This window comes from Barbus barbus (assembly GCF_936440315.1).
Source record: "Barbus barbus genome assembly, chromosome: 48".
Taxonomy (NCBI): domain Eukaryota; kingdom Metazoa; phylum Chordata; class Actinopteri; order Cypriniformes; family Cyprinidae; genus Barbus; species Barbus barbus.
In genome coordinates this window covers 22,082,029-22,099,885 of record NC_136726.1, presented here as the reverse complement: position 1 = coordinate 22,099,885, position 17,857 = coordinate 22,082,029, and the positions used below count along the sequence as shown (strand labels likewise).

The following is a 17,857-nucleotide window of genomic DNA, read 5'->3' as shown; positions in this document are numbered from 1 at the left end:
GCTTAAAGACTTAAGAACATCTCTCTCTCGATGTACATACAGTATATATAAAAATTCTATTTTTTAAGTGTAAACTCTTAATTTTGATAGATTGTTTTAGAAAACAAGGCATAAAATCTTGTTATTTTGTATCTTAAGTAAATGTTGATTTAAGAATGTTTAGCATTTGTATGGAAAACCAGTCAAAAATACTGAAATAAGTGACCTCATGCTTACAACAAGAATAAATATCTGCCAATTGGGTCAGAAAAATAATCTTATTTTCTCTTTGAATTCAGTTAATTTTTCTTACACCATTAGCATATATACTGTCATTTTGCATCTTAAGCTAATGTGATGATATAAGAACATTAGGATAATAATATGGGAAAACAAGTCAAAATACTTAAATTCTGATAAAACCAAGAACAAATATCTGCCAAACATATAATCCCCAACCCTCCCCCCCCCCCATCCATTTAATTAATGTATTTATTTGAATGAATTAATCTATTTTTCTTGTTTAAAAAGTATAAACTCACTTAATTTTGAATCTTTTTCCTGAAAACAAGACATAGTACCTTGTGTCATTTTCAATCTCAAGTAAATGCATGAAAATATAAGAACATGTAGATATTTGTACGGCAAAACAAGTAAAAAATATTGAGCAAAGACATCTTTTTTTGCACTGTTTTTTATTCTGCTTTCAAAGTACGATGGGTTTAGTAGCGGTAGATATTTGCATTGCAGTTTCCCACACAACTCTTCTTTGACATCATGCAAATGCTATTACAGACTTTGCTAGATAATCAAACGCAGAAAATGTTTTTTAGAAAGCCACCATAGGAATGTTTCATCATGAGGTAGGCCTTGCAATAGTACTTGTGGCTTCTGACGATCTGAAAACCCAGGAGCTAGAGAATTTACCTCAGACAAACAACCAGGCACAACTACAGACAAAACAAATTAGTGTCTTGGAATGAGACGCAAAACCCAAACAAACACCAGAGATTGTTTGGCCAACCGTGCTCACCAGTTTTAACTCTGTGTGCATGTTTATTTTTCTGTTTTCTGGTTCTCATTTGCTTCAGTTTGCCGTCCGTGAGGTCTCCATTCTGTACATGACGATGCACGCAAGACTGAAACCAGAATGGGTAATCCCACAAAAAAAGAGTGCTTCCCATTTTTTCCGCACATCATAGGTTGCCCTTAAGTTCACCATGGTGGAAAACAATTAAAAGTCTCTCAATGCAGCGATGTGTTTTCCATGACTGCAATAGTTAATGATTAGTTGGTAAACACTGTAAAGACGGCCTTGAGCAGCAATTCATTGCATTTAAGATTTTGAATAGACAAAGAGGAACATTTTAAAACGGCAGTAAACCTATTGCGTCTTAATAGCTGTGCTTTGGAAAATGGTAGCTGGTTTTAGCTGGTCATTTGCAGGTCAACCAGGATCCAAAAACCATATATTGGTATGACTAGCTGGTTGATTTTAGGACTGAGATAGCCTATTTGCACTAAAAATAGAATTTTCTCAATGAACTTAAATTATTTTCCACCAACTTAAAGACTAGAACAAAGATAATTGTTGTAGAAATCTGACTGAACTGAATAAACCCCAATAAATTTAGACAAAAAAAACACTGATAAATCTCATTCTGTAAACTACTAGCTAGCAATAGTGCAATAAATACCAACTTTTTACTAAATATAATGTATAGGGTGAAATGTGTCACTTAGCATTAGCATCGCCAGCATAATTAAACATCAAATGCTAACAAGCCTTATCCTTTACCCAAAAACACATAAATAAGACTTAATTAACATCTACTCTCCCAAACCAATTCCACGCAAAGCATGCTGGAAACTAGAAATCCAATGTCCAGATGTCAACAAAAAGGGGGGGGGGGGGGGGGGGGGGGGGGGGGGGGGGTGTTGTAAAATTTTGTGTTAAGAACATTTCAATAATCTAAAGAACCTTTTCCTACTATAAAGCACCTTTTGTGCAATGGAAAGTTTCTGTTGAGGTTAAAGGTTCTTCATGGAAAACGTCAATGAAAAACCATCAATAGAACCAGGTCCAAAACGCAGCAACCAACAAGTATTGCTTTTAAATATTGGTGCATAGAAATACAAAAACCTCAAACTACAAGCCACCATATGATCTGATGCACCCTCCAAATGCCTTTAAGAAATATAGAGCCGTTAATGTTGGTGCAGTGAAAGCAACCAATCCACAATGGTCAAAAAGCTACATTGTGGTCCATCAAAACTGTTGTCCAAATGTGAAAATGTGTGACCCCAAAACTGGTTCACTGCTAGTCCGAAAGTCTGTTTTGTTGACATTTTTTGGAAGGGTCTCTATTTCACACAATTCATACATGACACGTCGTTAAAGATATATGCATCCTTACCAATGTTCCCACCAAGTCAAAAGCCGCTCACCCCGTTTGTGGTTACTGTATTTCATTTCCAGAACAGAACAATATTTTCCTGATTAATTAATTTCGACCAGCAGAAGTTCTGCACAACATATAAATATCAAAAAGCGTCTACTTTATTGAAACCACGAGGGATGCTGGTATTGTCCAAAACACACAACCTTTCTGGAGAGGTCACTCGCCTTATTTTCTGCTCCGGTGGGCAGGGGAAGCAATAGTGACCATTGGAATGTTCTGGTTTCGCTTGTATGTTTGAGCTTAAGCCTTCCTGATACCCTCTTCCTAAGCACAGCACCACTACCGACCATCTGGCCCCTGCCATCTCAGCCCACGGCCCCCAGAACTAGTGGCTTGAAGCCCTTGCTCTGGCTCCAAATCCTCTCCCTTTCTCTTTGGGAGGGTGGATGCAACTTCCTGAAAACAACAGTAGGGTGTAATCTGTGGAATTACCGGAGCATCTGATAAAGGCTTGTGTTTATGGCCAGATTTGCTGTGGAAAAATATTTTCTTCCTCAAAGGATTGGGAATTAATTACTGGAGGTGCTTGGCATCCAATTTAAACTCTTTAACATCCATGGAACTTTTCCATCACACAAAAGGTTCTTTATAGTGGAAAAAGATTCTTTAGATTTTTAAAGTGTTCTTCACACTAATAATAACAAAAGCTTCTTTTTAGAACTGTTCATTGCAAGGTTCTTTGGGGGACCTCTTTTTGGAACCTTTATTTTAAGAGTGAATAAAGAACCTTTTGTGCAATGGAAATGGATTTTATAGGTTCATCATGGAGCCAGGGGTGGACTGGGACAAAATTTCATGCCGGGAAATATCACACTCATCCAGTGCATCCCGTACACCCACAACAAATTCTGAAACACGGACAACCCTATTAGCCTATTTGTATGACCATCACATTAAAAGGATGGAAATGGAAAATAAAGAAAGGTTCTCTCTTGAACTGCATCTTCACTTCCCTTTTCCGTTGCTTCATTTCCTCCAATATCTCTGTGACTCCCTTTTTTCTCGTACCTGTCACTTCTTTACCAGCAGGTCTACTGTTATTAACAGAACTGTGTCTCCCTTGTTGCAAAACAACCACCTCATTGGGGGAAGATTTGGCTCATTTGGAAGATTTATCATGGAGCCATAAAGTGTACCATCTTCCAAATGCATTGCTTTAAAATGCTGGTCAAAAAGAATACAGAAACCTCAAACTAAATGCTACCACTTCCGATCAACCTGGGCCCCTGCCATTTCAGCCCATGGCCCCAAAATCATTAGCCCTCCAAATCCACTCACTTTCTCTTGGGACTTTCTGAGACAACAGTATGGTGTAATCTAGAGAATTACCAGAGCATCAGATAAAGGCTTGTGTTCTTGGCCAGATTTTCTCTCTTACGCTCTCCTTGTTCCTCAAAGAACTGGGAATGGATTACTGGAGGTGCTTGGCATCCAATTAAAACTCTTCATTTTCCCACCATTTCCTCGCCAATGATTAAGTTCCAGGAAGGCATCTCGTAAGATTACACAAACCCGAAGATTATCAGGTCAAAAGTGAAAGGTCAGTACCATGAGGGCAAAGATCCGCCCTTGCAGGTGTTGACCCGAAAGATACAAGACTGGGAATCTCTTCATCCCCATTTCGAAACCCATGGGGAAGTGTCTCTTTTTCTAAGCCTAGCTTTGTTTCCACTTTAGGGGGATTAATCCGTGAGCCAAATTTACTGCCGGTGGACTGTTGATTTCTACGCAACAATTAAAATTCCAGCTTTTGGCTAGCATTCGACTGACTGACAGGAATGAATACGGCAGCCTGGCACTGGAGCTTCGCATGGGGGTATTATTTTAATGGAAAAGAGACGGTTATTCACTGCTTCCGCCTGGTCATCACAACAACACAATGACGAGATAATGAAGTAGACCAAAAGCTGGCAGGAGGCCATCCTCGCTAACAGCTCTAGGTCTAAAGTGTGACCCCTGAACAGCAGCACTAGATAATTTCACAGCAAATCCCCCGTACTGCTGTTTGCACATGACTCTACAATAGTTTTTTAGTTTAGTGGGGTTTGCTAATATCTTCAAATAATTTCTTTGTTAATAATGTGTAGAGATGTTGCTATCCTTTTTATCCGGCAGGAGATAAAGTGGTGCTTAAATGTCTGAAAACCCAAGATTCAAAATCTGATGTGGACTTGGAAGATTTAAAAAAAGTTAAGATCATAATGAATTTCAGATTCATAATTTCCTAGTATAAATAAATGAGTCAAATTAATCATGTGACTCTTTGTACAGATGGTCAGATGTTCTTGAAGCTCAAGATTTTCTTTGGATCACCTCAAATCATGCTGGTGAACATGATCATCAGGTTTTGTTCATGTCATTAAAGCAAAAGACAAATTTATGTTAATTTTTCGGTTTTCAATTTTTCACTCAGGTTATGCAAATACATTGAAATTAATATTTTCTTGTTTTTATCAGTATTCTGTTTGTGTATTTTTATTTATTTATTTATTCACACACACACACACACACACACACACATGCACACAATTTGGTACAGTATATTAAATAAACATACTATTATAAAATATATTACAGTTTTTCTCGATTGGTTTGGCTCATTTCTTGAAACCGAGATGACATTCTCAAAACCATAAGGTCATTTGGCCAAACAGTCTTACAGTTCTGCTCAACATTATAGCTCACTAGCAAAATCAAATATCTTTCCCCAAACTCTTCTTCCATGCTTCAAAAGCAGATTCCTTTCCCATATAAAAGGTCAGTACAGTCAAAATAGCACAGATCCTTCTCAATTGCCTTGGCACATGTGCATTCATTTAGTGCTTTTGTCAAAATAACCTGGATGGTTTAGCACAACACCATGGATCCCCTGCAAAAGCTCATCTCTCTCCCAAAACAGTTTATCCATGTGTCAAAACTAAATATCATTCTCATATAAATAGTCAATGCCCCCAAAATGCATTATACCTTTGGCATTGTTTAAGCACTGCAAGTCAAAATGCTTAGACGGTTTGTCACTGAGGCACAGGTCTAGCAACAGAATACCACTATGAATAAAACTAAAAGATTTTACAGTAAAATCAGCCTCCAATAAACCACTCATACTCAAGGAAACTGTAAACATTTTTATTCGTACAAAGAAATGTTAACATTAGAGAACATACTGTGAAAAGAAAACATATACAGGATTCTGTAAATGTGAACAGTTATAAACACAAACAAAAAACAAAAAAAACACAAAAAAACTCTAGCCTTCCATACTGTAAATAAAGTTTCAGAACTATAGTACAGTAATATTTTCAGTGGTCGCCATTGTCACCCTCTCTTTCCTGGCCACCATCCTCATCCTCCTGGCCATCGACGCGCTGCTCTCTGTTAGGCCATAAATTCTCATCCACATCGCAACGGATATTTTCTCTTGCGATGCAGCGAGGGAAGAAACGGCGTGAATGTCTCAACCATCCCCTACATTGATCCCCTGTGATGTCCTCACATGCAGCATCCATTGCATGCAGCAGGGCCCTCTGGTCTTGAGCCTGATGCTCATACACCCTCCACCTCCAAGCTGAAAAAAACTCCTCAATTGGATTTAGGAAAGGAGAGTAAGGTGGAAGAAACTCCATTAGCATCCGGGGATGGGTGGTGAACCAGGTTCTGATGCGTGGGCCACGGTGGAAGTTCACATTATCCCACACAATGACATAATGTGGTAGCTGAGGTCCTTCTTCACCTCTCTCATTTTCCGGGATCAGATCAGTATAAAGGTGGTCCAAAAAATTTAGGAGCTTTTGTGTATTGTAGGGCCCTAAACTGGGAATGTGTGTGGCCACACCTCTTTCTGATATAGCGGCACACATTGTTATATTTGCTCCTCGCTGGCCTGGGACATCCACAGTGGCTCGGTGGCCAATGATGTTACGGCCACGCCTTCGACCTTTGGCCAGGTTGAAGCCAGCTTCATCAACGAACACTAGGATGTGAGGGGTTTCGTTGCCTTCTAATGCCATTATTCTCTACAATAGAATAAAAATAAATCTAATCAGTCAAGTAGAGACAGATACTGCAGGGAGGATCTAAAGTACTGTAAAAAGAGGGAGTGAAAAACTGAAGACAATTTCTAGGCAAAATGCTCTAGTCACACAAAGCTGGATTCTGAAGGTAAAAAGGATAAAGCAAAACAAAAAAAAGTGGTAACCATGTCTTACTGTAATAGTGTTACAATGATAGACAACCAGTAGTTGACTTACATGCACATACTGGTACCGCAGCTCTTTCACTCTGTCAGAGTTTCTCTCAAATGGTACCCTGTAAATCTGTTTCATGGTCATCTGATGTTTCTTCAATACCCGGTCTATTGTGGAGATGCTGATAGAGTTTATATTTTGGAACATTACATTGTCTAGAAGGATTGCATTACGAATCTGTCTCAGTGTGATGGCATTATTTGCAATGACCATGTTGCATATTTCTCGTTCTTGTTGTTCATTTAGAAGTTTTCTTCTGCCACCCACTTGAGGCTGTCGTCCAATCCTAGACATACAAGTCAAAGGTCAACACTGTAAATTTGTTACAAAATGAGTTACCAATGTAATTGTACTGCTGTTTTATGGTACTAAAAGTGTGATGCACTGCACAGTGACTGGAATACTATTCACAGTATTTTCTCCATTTTTTTTTCTTTGTCATTTTTATAGTATCATATAACATCACATGAAGATATTACAGTACTCTAGGCCTACACACACACCAACACTGAATAGTTCAATAGAATAGTTCTGTACCTGTTTTCCCTGCGAAAGGTTTGGATGATGGAGGAGACTGTAGACCGAGGCACATTAGGCTGCACTCGGCGACCTGCCTCTGCCATTGTGAGGCGATGGTTTATAACGTGGTCAATAAGGGTGGCCCGGATTTCATCTGGGACATCATGGTGCCTCCGTGCTCCTCGGCCTCTTCCCCCTATTCCTCCACGCATTCTCACTCCTCCTCTTCCTCTTCTTCTTCCTCCTCTTCCTCGAGCAGGAAGTTGCTGTTGTACTTGGCGAGGTGCTTCCATGTTCACACTGCAAATGAAACTGGCCCCGGGCCAAGCTCTGTCTATATACTTTTGGCAGCAGTCATAATCATAGACAACACCTGTCAGGTAACTAAACAAACTGTTTGATTAGTCATCTGAGATGTGGGAAACTGCTCCTTCGTTAGTTCTAATTTGACCTGATTGATTGTCAAGTACTGTCATAAATTTATCAAATGTTCCAAGAAATTCTTTCATGGTATTATATCTTTGACTAATTTTGACAGTTGAACAGACAATTGTGCATATGATGACTTACACAATGAAACCATGCTGATATGTTTTGGAGAGAGTAACCATTTCACTGAAAAATCAACTAATCAGTTTAGATCAGCAAGATCTATTTATTTGGAAAATGTGCTAAATGTGGGCTCATTGTGCTAACTGTAGCTACTTGTACATAATCATTTGAAAAAAAGCACAGAGTCACTTGAGACATGTACTAAAGCATTTGCAATTTGATAAAACCAATGAAAAATGACATTCTGTTGTGAACAATTGCAAGGTGGTTTGGAGATTTGTCCATGTTATTTTGAGAATGTCATCTCGGTTTCAAGAAATGAGCCAAACCAATCGAGAAAAACTGTAATTAAAATAATTGGTAACATTTTATTTTAAGGTGTCCTTGTTAAACGTTACATGTACTTACTATTATAATAATAATAATAAATTATGCATAATTACATGCAATTAACCCTAAGCCAAAACCTAATCATATAGTAAGTACATGTAGTTAATTAATATTACTTAAATGTATAATTACACTGTAACAAGGACACCTTAAAATAAAGTGTAACCAAATAATTAAATTAATAAAATTACTTTAAATAATCTTAATATAATACTGATATACATAAGCTACACTGCCAAGCAGACTAAAATATAAAATACAATTACTATTTAAATATTAATACAATAGTGCATTTGCAAATATAAATGCACTATCAATTAAAATAATACTTATATTATTTTTCATATTTTTTAATATATAAATAAAACTAATGATAATAATTTTATAATTAAATCAGAAATATTTTAACTCTAGAAAAAAAGTGCAAAATGTTAACTTTATATCTTTTAAAAACAATGATGCTTCTGCCAACTTCAATGCCTTCATTTGACATCCTTCTTCTAGAGTTCATTTTTAAGTTTGCTTTTAAATATTTGTTTTATATTAATAGTTTAATATAAATTATACTATTTTTGTGATATTATCTGCTATTATAGCATAAAATTACCCTTACAGTGATATAAGTGTTTTGTCTAGTTATAGGTTAATCCAGTTTCTGTCTGGTTTGTCTGTCACATCCAGGAATAGCCAGCTGGCCATCGACCAACCCAGCAGGATGTATGTGGCCACCTAAAGATCCAGCGTTTCCTGTTTACAACAGCATGTGTGACACTTTCTTGGTTTGCGTTTTTGAGTCTGCCTCCGGAATGCTTTAGGAGCATCTCTATTTTATGCACATGCAGCTCAGTGTCGGTCAATGGGTCAGCAAATGCGGCACAATCTCAGCATCACAACACAGAGTTCCCAACATCTGTTTGGTGTTTTTAAAAGGAAGTGTGCTGGACTGATGAAACCACTGAATGATGCTCTTGTGAAAAGCCCATCTGAAACGTGAAATATGAAACGTATATTCTCATGGCAAAGAAGAAAACCACAAAGACAGATCAAGCCGATGTGGTGAACATGATGCTGTGAAGACAGGAGCGACAGCCCACATGAACGTTAGATTCTTGTCATAAGGCAGGCACAGTGTTATTGTTTCCTGTTCATCGGATCGCTGTACTCTGTGGAAAGTCCATGTTTTTTACTTTTTTTTGGAAACCAAGAGACATTCCATTTCTCACCATATGACCTTCAGGTAGAGACAACAGAGAACATGTTAGCAAATATCAGTCAGAGCACTGAATTACATTTAGGCCAGAAACACTCTACAAAATTATGTCAACTTAGTCTAACTATGTCAACTCGCATTTGCATCCATTAAAGGAGACCTGTTATGTCCCATTTTACAAGATGCAATATGAGTCTCAGGTGTTCCCAGAATGTGTCTGGGAAGTTTCAGCTCAAAATACCCCACAGATCATTTATTATATCATTTTGAAAATGCCCTTATGAGCAGAAGTAAAAACACGCTGTTTTTGTGCATGTATCTTTAAATGCAAATCAGCTACTGCTCCTCGTCCCCTTTTCCAGAATAGGACTGTGCCTTTACAGCTCGTACCTCAGATATTCTGCCGAAAAACCATCTGTTTGGTTTTGATTGTCATGTATATCGCACTGAAATCATGCATTTTAAACCATATTAGTTTAAACTTCTGATGTAGGGTTTTCTGAGCGCACGCATCCGAAGCAATAGACCCCAACTGATATGGGCATTTGGGAGCCAATGCCGATACCGATGTTAGGGAGAGAAAAAGTCCGATATCGATATATCGGCCGATATTCTTTATGTGTATATTATAGTACACAACAAGTCAAAAGTTTGGACACACTTCCCATTTGTATATCCAAACTTTTGACTATTCCTGTATATAGAATACAGCATATACATAAACAGAATATATATACATAAACACATTTTTTGCATTGATCACTCAAATGTGGTGATCAAACACTGATAATGGCGAGACAAAAATAGGTATGGATGCAGGGTATTTAACAATTTAACATTTCTGGGGGATTTTCCCACAAATTCTGTGTTGTGTATTTTCTGGTAATCAAATAAACATGCAGAACATGTGAATTCGTATTTAATAAGTCTTTTTGCAGTTTAATATTCACAGACACTAATCTGTATCAAGATTTGATTTAAGTGTACTGACCTGTTTTTTATTTATTCATCAAAAATATGAAAATCTGTGAAATTTTGCGTTATACAGTAAATTCCGTTTTTATGACTGGATTCCGCGATTTTGTCTGCATTTTTTGCATCGCTGAAATCATAGGGCACTACTAATATAGCAAACGAGTATGATAAGCTCATTGTGAGAGTAAAAGATGGAGATATTATTTATTTACTTTATAGCATTGCATCTCACCAATTGCATGACAACGTAGTGTTAAATCACCATTCAACAGACTCAAGCCACCACTGCACTGCTGTCTATTGGACTGCAGAAAGATACTAACTTTTCAATCTGCTACATTACTCACTGTACTGACAAACTATGCTGACTTAGGAAATGTGATGTGACCGATGTGATAAGCATGGCATGACATGGCAGTTTTAAGCCCCGATCAAGTGAGCCATCATCTGCGAACACTCGGCCAAGCCAGCTGCCTCCTGGAATGCTCGTCTATTTTTGTAATTACAGTACGAATGCGTGGTGCAGCCAAAAAGCTGAGAAAGATGCTTTTTGGAAACTTCATGTATCACGACACCTTAATTCCACAAACAGACATACAACAAAATCAAGACAGCGGATGGCTTGACCGGGTGTTCACATATGGTGGTTCACTTAACCGCGGTGGGTTAACGTTATGTTGGACTTAAATTGAAAAAGGAAACTTATGAAGAAGGATCTTTAATACTTCTTCACTTAGAGGTTTGCAAACTTTGGGAAAAATATGCTTTTTCTCCATTTTCTTTTTATTCACCATTGGCATACAATGCAACAAAGCTTGCTAAAGTCAATGTATTTTACTAATAGACCTACCAATCTCTGTAAAAATAAAATTTTAAGTCATTTTTACCCCCTGTAATTTGGTTCCAAATCTCAGGTGAAAATTGTTGTTTTGATGATGGCTTTTTGGATGATATTTTGGTGATTTGACAGCTTTGAATCTATCGGATGAGAACATAATGTTAATTGAGCTGAATAATGATATTATCGTCTTCTGTAGAGATGCTTTACAGTTGAAACTGATTTTCCAACAGTTTATTTGAGTGAAGCTGCTTGGAAATAATCTGTACTGTATAAAGTGCTATATAAGTAAATCTGACTTGACTTCTAGGTAGTGAAACATCCATTTATAAGTGAATGTTTATAGGTAATAAACTTAATTGCACACTTGAGTCGAGTATGTACACTAAGCATTAGCATAATAGGGGTGGTGATGGTGCAGTGGATAAGACACATGCCTTTGGTGTGAGAGACCCGGGTTCGAATCCACTGTGAGACACCAATGTGTCCCTGAGCAAGACACTTAACCCCTAGTTGCTCCAGAGGCGTGCGACCTCTGACATATATAGCAACTGTAAGTCGCTTTGGATAAAAGCGTCAGCTAAATGAATAAATGTAATTGCGTAGAGAAACTAGATGAATGAAAATATCCAATTCTAACCGTCTAATACATTGGTTTAGCTCCGAATCTTGCTTTTGAATCAGTTCTATAAGGGTTGAAATTACTCATTTAACAGTGCAATAGTGACAAGCTAATTGTATATTTTTAGGATATCTTGTCTTTCTGGATTTTTTAGGTTGACATTTTATTTTAGGTTGCTATTTTCCAGGCTTTTTCCTGACAATTTGCTGGAAGTCAACTGGGAATACATTTGTGCTGGATGCTCTTTCAATAAAAAAAAATAATAAATAAAAATATTTTTAGATATTTTCTCTTTACTCAAGTTACAAATTTCAGTTTGCTAAAGTTGGAATTGTCAGCATGACCCTGTGAGTTCAGTTCTTTCAGGTTTTACAATAAAAAAATATAAATAAACAATGATTCACAGTGTACCGTTTCCAACATTACATAAAGCTTACATGTGGATTGTGCAGCTCCTCATGCGGACGATCTTGATGCCAAGTGGGTTATCTGTGGACAAACCAAAAATGCGCTTGAGTGAAAAGGAGGTACCAGGGAGCCACATGGAGACTGAAAGGATTTGTTTTTGTCCTGTTCCTACAGGAATCCTACCACAGATATTCCAAACACTCATTACGGAAAGACAATAAATGTAGAAACACTCTGTCATTGTGCAATGCAAGTGAGATATTTTTATGCTGTATTATTTGGTAAATGCTTTTATTCAAAGCAAATATGTACTTATTTTATCATCATAGGAGCTCAACCCATGAGCTTAGCATTGCTAATTTTGTGTAGACAGATTTTTGACTTACTGTTTAAAGGAATAATTGTATATACTGAACATGTACACACCCACAGGCCATCCAAGATGTGAACGAGTTTGTTTCTTCATCAGATTTGTAGAAAAGTAGCATAATATCACTTGTTCACCAATGGGTCCTCTGCAGTGAATGGGTGCCGAGTCCAAACCGCTGATAAAAAACATCACAATAATCCACACCACTTCATTCCATCAATTAACAGTTTGTGAAGCCAAGAGCTGCGTGTTTGTAAGAAACAAATTCATCGCTAAGAACGGCTAAAATATGAGTCCGTTATCCATAATAACGCTCCCTCCAGAAAAAAAAGTTGTCTTATCTGAATCAGGAGAGAAATCTGCACAGATCAATTGCTGTTTACAAGCAAAAACAGTCCAAAACAGCTCTAAACAAATATGTGGGTGGATTTTGATATGAGAGACAACAGGAGATTTTCACTGGAGGATGCGTTATTATGGATTCTTGACTCGTATGTTATCGGAAGTAATGGTTTGACATTAAAAACATCCTAATGATGAATTTGTACAAACACACAGCTTTTGGCTTCACAAGATGTTAACTGATGGACTGGTGTGGTGTAGATTACTTGTGATGTTTTTATCAGCTGTTTGGACTCTCACACTGACGGCACCCATCAAGTAACAAAAGTTAGTTTAGATTAGGAGCATTTTATTTTTATTTGTAACATGCATCAAATAGATTCTAGTGTTGTTGTGCCATTCTCAACCAATTGAGAACGTTTATTTCATGCTGTGTGTTATAAATGAAAATTATGTATAATATCTAAGATCCAGAAGCAGGAACTAAGCGGTTTTAAGGCTCTACTGACCTGATATTATGCTGTGGTTGTTCATATCAATACCTCAAATCTAAACGGAGTGAGCAATCCAACCAATCATATTTAGGAAAGAAGAAGCCATGCTTATAATCAGTGCAATTTAGTTCTCCTCAAACCCAACACTGAAGTTTTGAAAGTCCAAAGGATGCTGTGAGCCACGGAAAGATAGAGCTTTAAGAGCCAAACACATTTTGTAGCGTGGTGAGTGTATGGAGAAGTGAAAATGGAGGGGAAAAGCCACAAATTAGGGTTTCTTGTGTGAGGTAACACAGTGATCCACTGAGAAGGAAGCTTCTGTTCCTGTCAACAGAGGTGCTGCAAGGTTTTTCCACCAGAGCATCTTTATAAGCTTCATGTACTACCACAATGCTATGTGGCATTCATTTCTGCCCCTTCATTCTTGGCAAGAAAACCATTCATAATATAATATTTCCTCTGTTTAATGCCAGCTAAGACCTTGTTGAAACTGAAAAGGAGCCAGGTCATAGATCCATTGTGTAATTAGCCTTGCATCCGTGCAATCCATATGCTTCTCAAGTCCCTACAGAGCCGTTCGGATGGTATTGTGTAGCGTAAAGTTTGCTTGTGTGGTCAGTATGTACTGTGGATTCCCAGAGGTCTTCGCCTCCTGCGGTCGGCCATCACCCAAAGGTGTTCGATGTTCTTGGCGGTCACGTTCAGGCTGCGAGCCTTGTGGTCAGTGCGGCTGCATTTAGATTTGTGGCTATCTGCGAGCTTTTCTTGGACCCTCGCTGCTGTGCACACTGGCATGATGGAGCTCTTTCTTATGAGAACGGATCCCACCGCTGCCAGGATATAACAGGATAGTCCTGGCAAACCACTGCAAATAGATTTACGCGGCCAAGAGAGTCGATCTGGAACTCTCTGTCGATGTTATCAGCGTCATATCAAGTACACAAGGTTATTGGCACGACAGCGTCTGAAATATGACTTGCTGTGGGTTCGATTGTCTCCGCAAAACAAAACAGAGTTGACGACAGCCACCCAAGTTTCATTGTGAAAGCAATAACAGCTCATATATAAACGACCGCATGTGCAAATCAATCAACTTTGAAGTCAACATGAAACGACACAAAACCCAGTTTGCAATGAGAAAATAAATAGGGTCATATAAACCACGTTGTATATATATATATATATTTATATATTGTTCTCCTTACTATAATGCCTATTTTTAGGCCTAGTGTTTACACTTATATATTGTTTTTACTAATACAAAACTATATTTTGCAATAAGCCTATTTTTAGGACAATTATTTTTTTTTTTCATTGAGATTTGCAAATTACGAAACATTCTATATGTTATTTATATTACTCTGTTTTATATATATATATATATATATATATATATATATGCTATATTATATTGTTTATATATTGCATTCATTACCATAGCACAAATACAATTGCATATATATATTTAATACTCTTTTCTACTATTACTACATGTGTTAGAAGCGCCCTAAAGACAAATATGAGGACTGAGCAAATATGAAGTCTGTGTGCATAACTATGTACATGCGTGGGATTGTGGGAACTTCAATCATTGTAATGTCTCTTTGCTCCAGGGGTGTCAAGGATTTAGAGATTGATGCTTCATCATCTAAACCAAAAGAAGCTATACTGATGTGACAGTCAGACATGAGTCATTACGAGTCCCCTAGAGATTCTTCTACATGTGTGCTGTATGTCATATTACTGCATATAATTATGTCATATTACTGCATACTGCATGTGTCATATTACTCTCTTTAATTAGCTGATGAGTGAACGTCACGCAACCTGTCAAGAACATGTCCAGGTCACATTTAACTCCAAAATAAAAAGAAAAAACAGTAACTATTTAGCATAAAGACAATTAAGTCTTTTTTTTATTTTGATATCATGACAATAAAGTAAACCCTTCTAATTATAAATGCTCATTATGAAAATTATTGTAATTCAATGATTTTAAAAATTAATCTGTTAATCAATTTAAAATAATATATTTTTGCATATTTGGTATATTTAATTTCCAGATGACAATGCCAAAAATACATAATTTAACTTAATTTGCAATAAACAAACAAAAATAACATTTAATATTATTAATATTATTTTATTTAATAACGTTCAATATATTCATTAATTTTGCTTTGCGGTGAGAATGAGATTATATTTGCATACAAAAACAATTACACAATTTTCCTAATTTAAATAGAATAACATTTTGTTTTAGCTTTTAAGTAAGAATGAGATTATTTCTTGTATACAAAAATTAAGCTTAATTTTCCTAATTTATATAAGATAACTTTTTATTTATCATTACAGTTAGAAATTATGAATCTTTTTCAATCCAAAAATTAAGCTTAATTTTCCTCATTAATATAGAACATCTATCTATCTACCTACCTATCATTACAGTGAGAATGAGATAATTTTTTTTTGCATTTTTCACTTTTTTTCATTTTGGGGTGAAATATTGACCGAACAGAACAGGTTTCGTGAGATTCTCTGTGCTATAAGCAGAGGTGGACAGTATTGAAGGAAAAGGAAAAGACGTGAGGTGTGGCCAAGTATGGTGACCCATACTCGGAATTTGTGCTCTGCATTTAACCCATCCAACACACACACACAGCAGTGAGTAGTGAACAAACACGCACACACTGTGAACACACACCCGGAGCAGTGGGCAGCCAGTGCTGTAGCGCCCGGGGAGCAGTTGGGGGTTCGGTGCCTTGCTCAAGGGTCTCACCTCAGTCGTGGTATTGAGGGTGGAGAGAGCGCTGGACATTAACTCCTCCACCTTCAATCCCTGCCAGACTGAGACTCGAACATACAAAAATTAAGCTTAATTTTCCTAATTTATGTAAGATAACTTTTTATTTATCATTACAGTTAGAAATTATGAATCTTTTTGAATCCCAAAATTAAGCTTAATTTTCCTCATTAATAGGAAACCTTTGTAACCCAACCTTTGTCCGACTCTTTATCCATTAGGCCACGACTGCCCCACAGAGTTTATAATGCGTTACTGTATCCTAATTACTTTTCCTGGTAATGCAGTAATATAATGCGCTACATTTTACATTTATGTAATTTGATAACAGTTACTAATGTCAATAAAATTCTGTTACTTTAGTTACAAATGCATTGTTAAAAAATATGAAGTAAAAATCATGTTTTGCACGTCAGCATGCCGTTTAATAAATCACCGGCGAATGCAAGCTAAAATCTTACAACATTTAGATGCAATGAAATCATATTTCAAAATGTTGCACTCGATTTCACATATTTTAGTCTGGCAAAATAAATAAGAATAGGGGTAGGGGTGTTTTTTTTTTTGTCAACTTATTTGTTTCATTTCTATAAGTTTTAACATTGAAAAAGCTCTTTACACCAAAGATACTACAAGCTAGTCCATTTATTCAATAGGCGTAAGGTACTGTAAGTTGCTTCAGTGGCAAAAGGTATTGAAAGCATGTATGCAACAATAAAAAAAGGTGTGTTGGCGTAAAAAAGGAAACTCACTTTTGGTACTTAAGTACTTTTAAATGCAAGTACTTCTGTACATTTACTTTAGTAAAAATCTGTATTTACTTGTAATGAAGTAATATTTGACCAGCAGTATTTGTACTTTGATTCAAGTAATAGAGTTGTGTACTTTGTCTGCCTCTGGCTGTGAGCATAAATAATGAGATGTTAACTCAGCATGCACCTGTTCCTGTCCGATCAGCTGCTGATGCATGTCGTCATAATTTAAGGGGACGATGTACAGAGGGAAACCACTGGGGAAGGTGTCTTTTCTTTTACAGAATAACCACCATTACAGAATTCCTCAAGTGGAGTGCGGCGGCCTGCATGGGGAAAAGACGTTTGCCGTGGTGTCTGGACGGTTTCCATGGACCGATGACTGCAAGGCTGCCTGCAGATAAACAGAAAGAGTGACTCACGGCTAGACGAACACATCGCCGCTCCTATACGGGTCTCTCCTCCATGGGCACACGACTCGCCCCTCCTTTCCCAACAGCAGCTGATCGTACCCACACCAAACCAAACCACGGCCACTGCTCCATGCACATGCTAAAAAAAGGAAGTTCTAAGTTCTTTCTCATCTGCCCAGACAGACATTAGACATTAGTTGAGCGGAATAAATCGCCCGCCGCAGCCTCGGTTCATCATTCGGAATAGCGGCAGGTTTTCATTCTGACCAGTTGTCTTTGGCCTACCCTTGGATGTCTAGGAACCGACTATGGAAACACAGCCTGGAAATGTGAAAAGTCATCTTATGCTGTAAAAATAAACGACAGTGATTATCAACAGGAAATCTCCACAAATGGAGATGATGCAACAGGCCGAGATGACGTTTCTGAGCCCTGCGTGCATAAATATAACCTGAGGAAGGAAAAATCCTGAACCAGATCTCTT

General features: G+C 37.3%; 2 protein-coding genes across 2 annotated transcripts in view; one reads left to right on the top strand and one right to left on the bottom strand.

Annotated features, from left to right (window-relative positions):
- avpr1aa (arginine vasopressin receptor 1Aa) overlaps positions 1-17,857 on the top strand; it is a 552,460-nt gene that overhangs the window by 231,507 nt on the left and 303,096 nt on the right. The gene's annotated exons all lie outside the window — the stretch shown is intronic.
- Positions 5,553-7,823, bottom strand: LOC306866647 (uncharacterized protein). Its single transcript, XM_079411915.1, has 3 exons — positions 7,223-7,823; positions 6,689-6,971; positions 5,553-6,454 (listed from the first exon to the last, which is right to left on the bottom strand). Exons 1-3 carry the CDS (start codon positions 7,495-7,497, stop codon positions 5,741-5,743), a joined length of 1,272 nt encoding a protein of 423 aa, XP_079268041.1. The 5' UTR covers positions 7,498-7,823; the 3' UTR covers positions 5,553-5,740.

Excerpts from the sequence above, each read along its gene's own strand:
- LOC306866647 (XM_079411915.1), bottom strand. The coding sequence starts at position 7,497 with ATGGAAGCACCTCGCCAAGTACAACAGCAACTTCCTGCTCGAGGAAGA. Across the intron at positions 6,972-7,222 it reads ACCTTTCGCAGGGAAAACAG|GATTGGACGACAGCCTCAAG; the intron begins GTACAGAACTAT and ends TTGTATGTCTAG. Across the intron at positions 6,455-6,688 it reads TGCGGTACCAGTATGTGCAT|AGAATAATGGCATTAGAAGG; the intron begins GTAAGTCAACTA and ends ATTCTATTGTAG.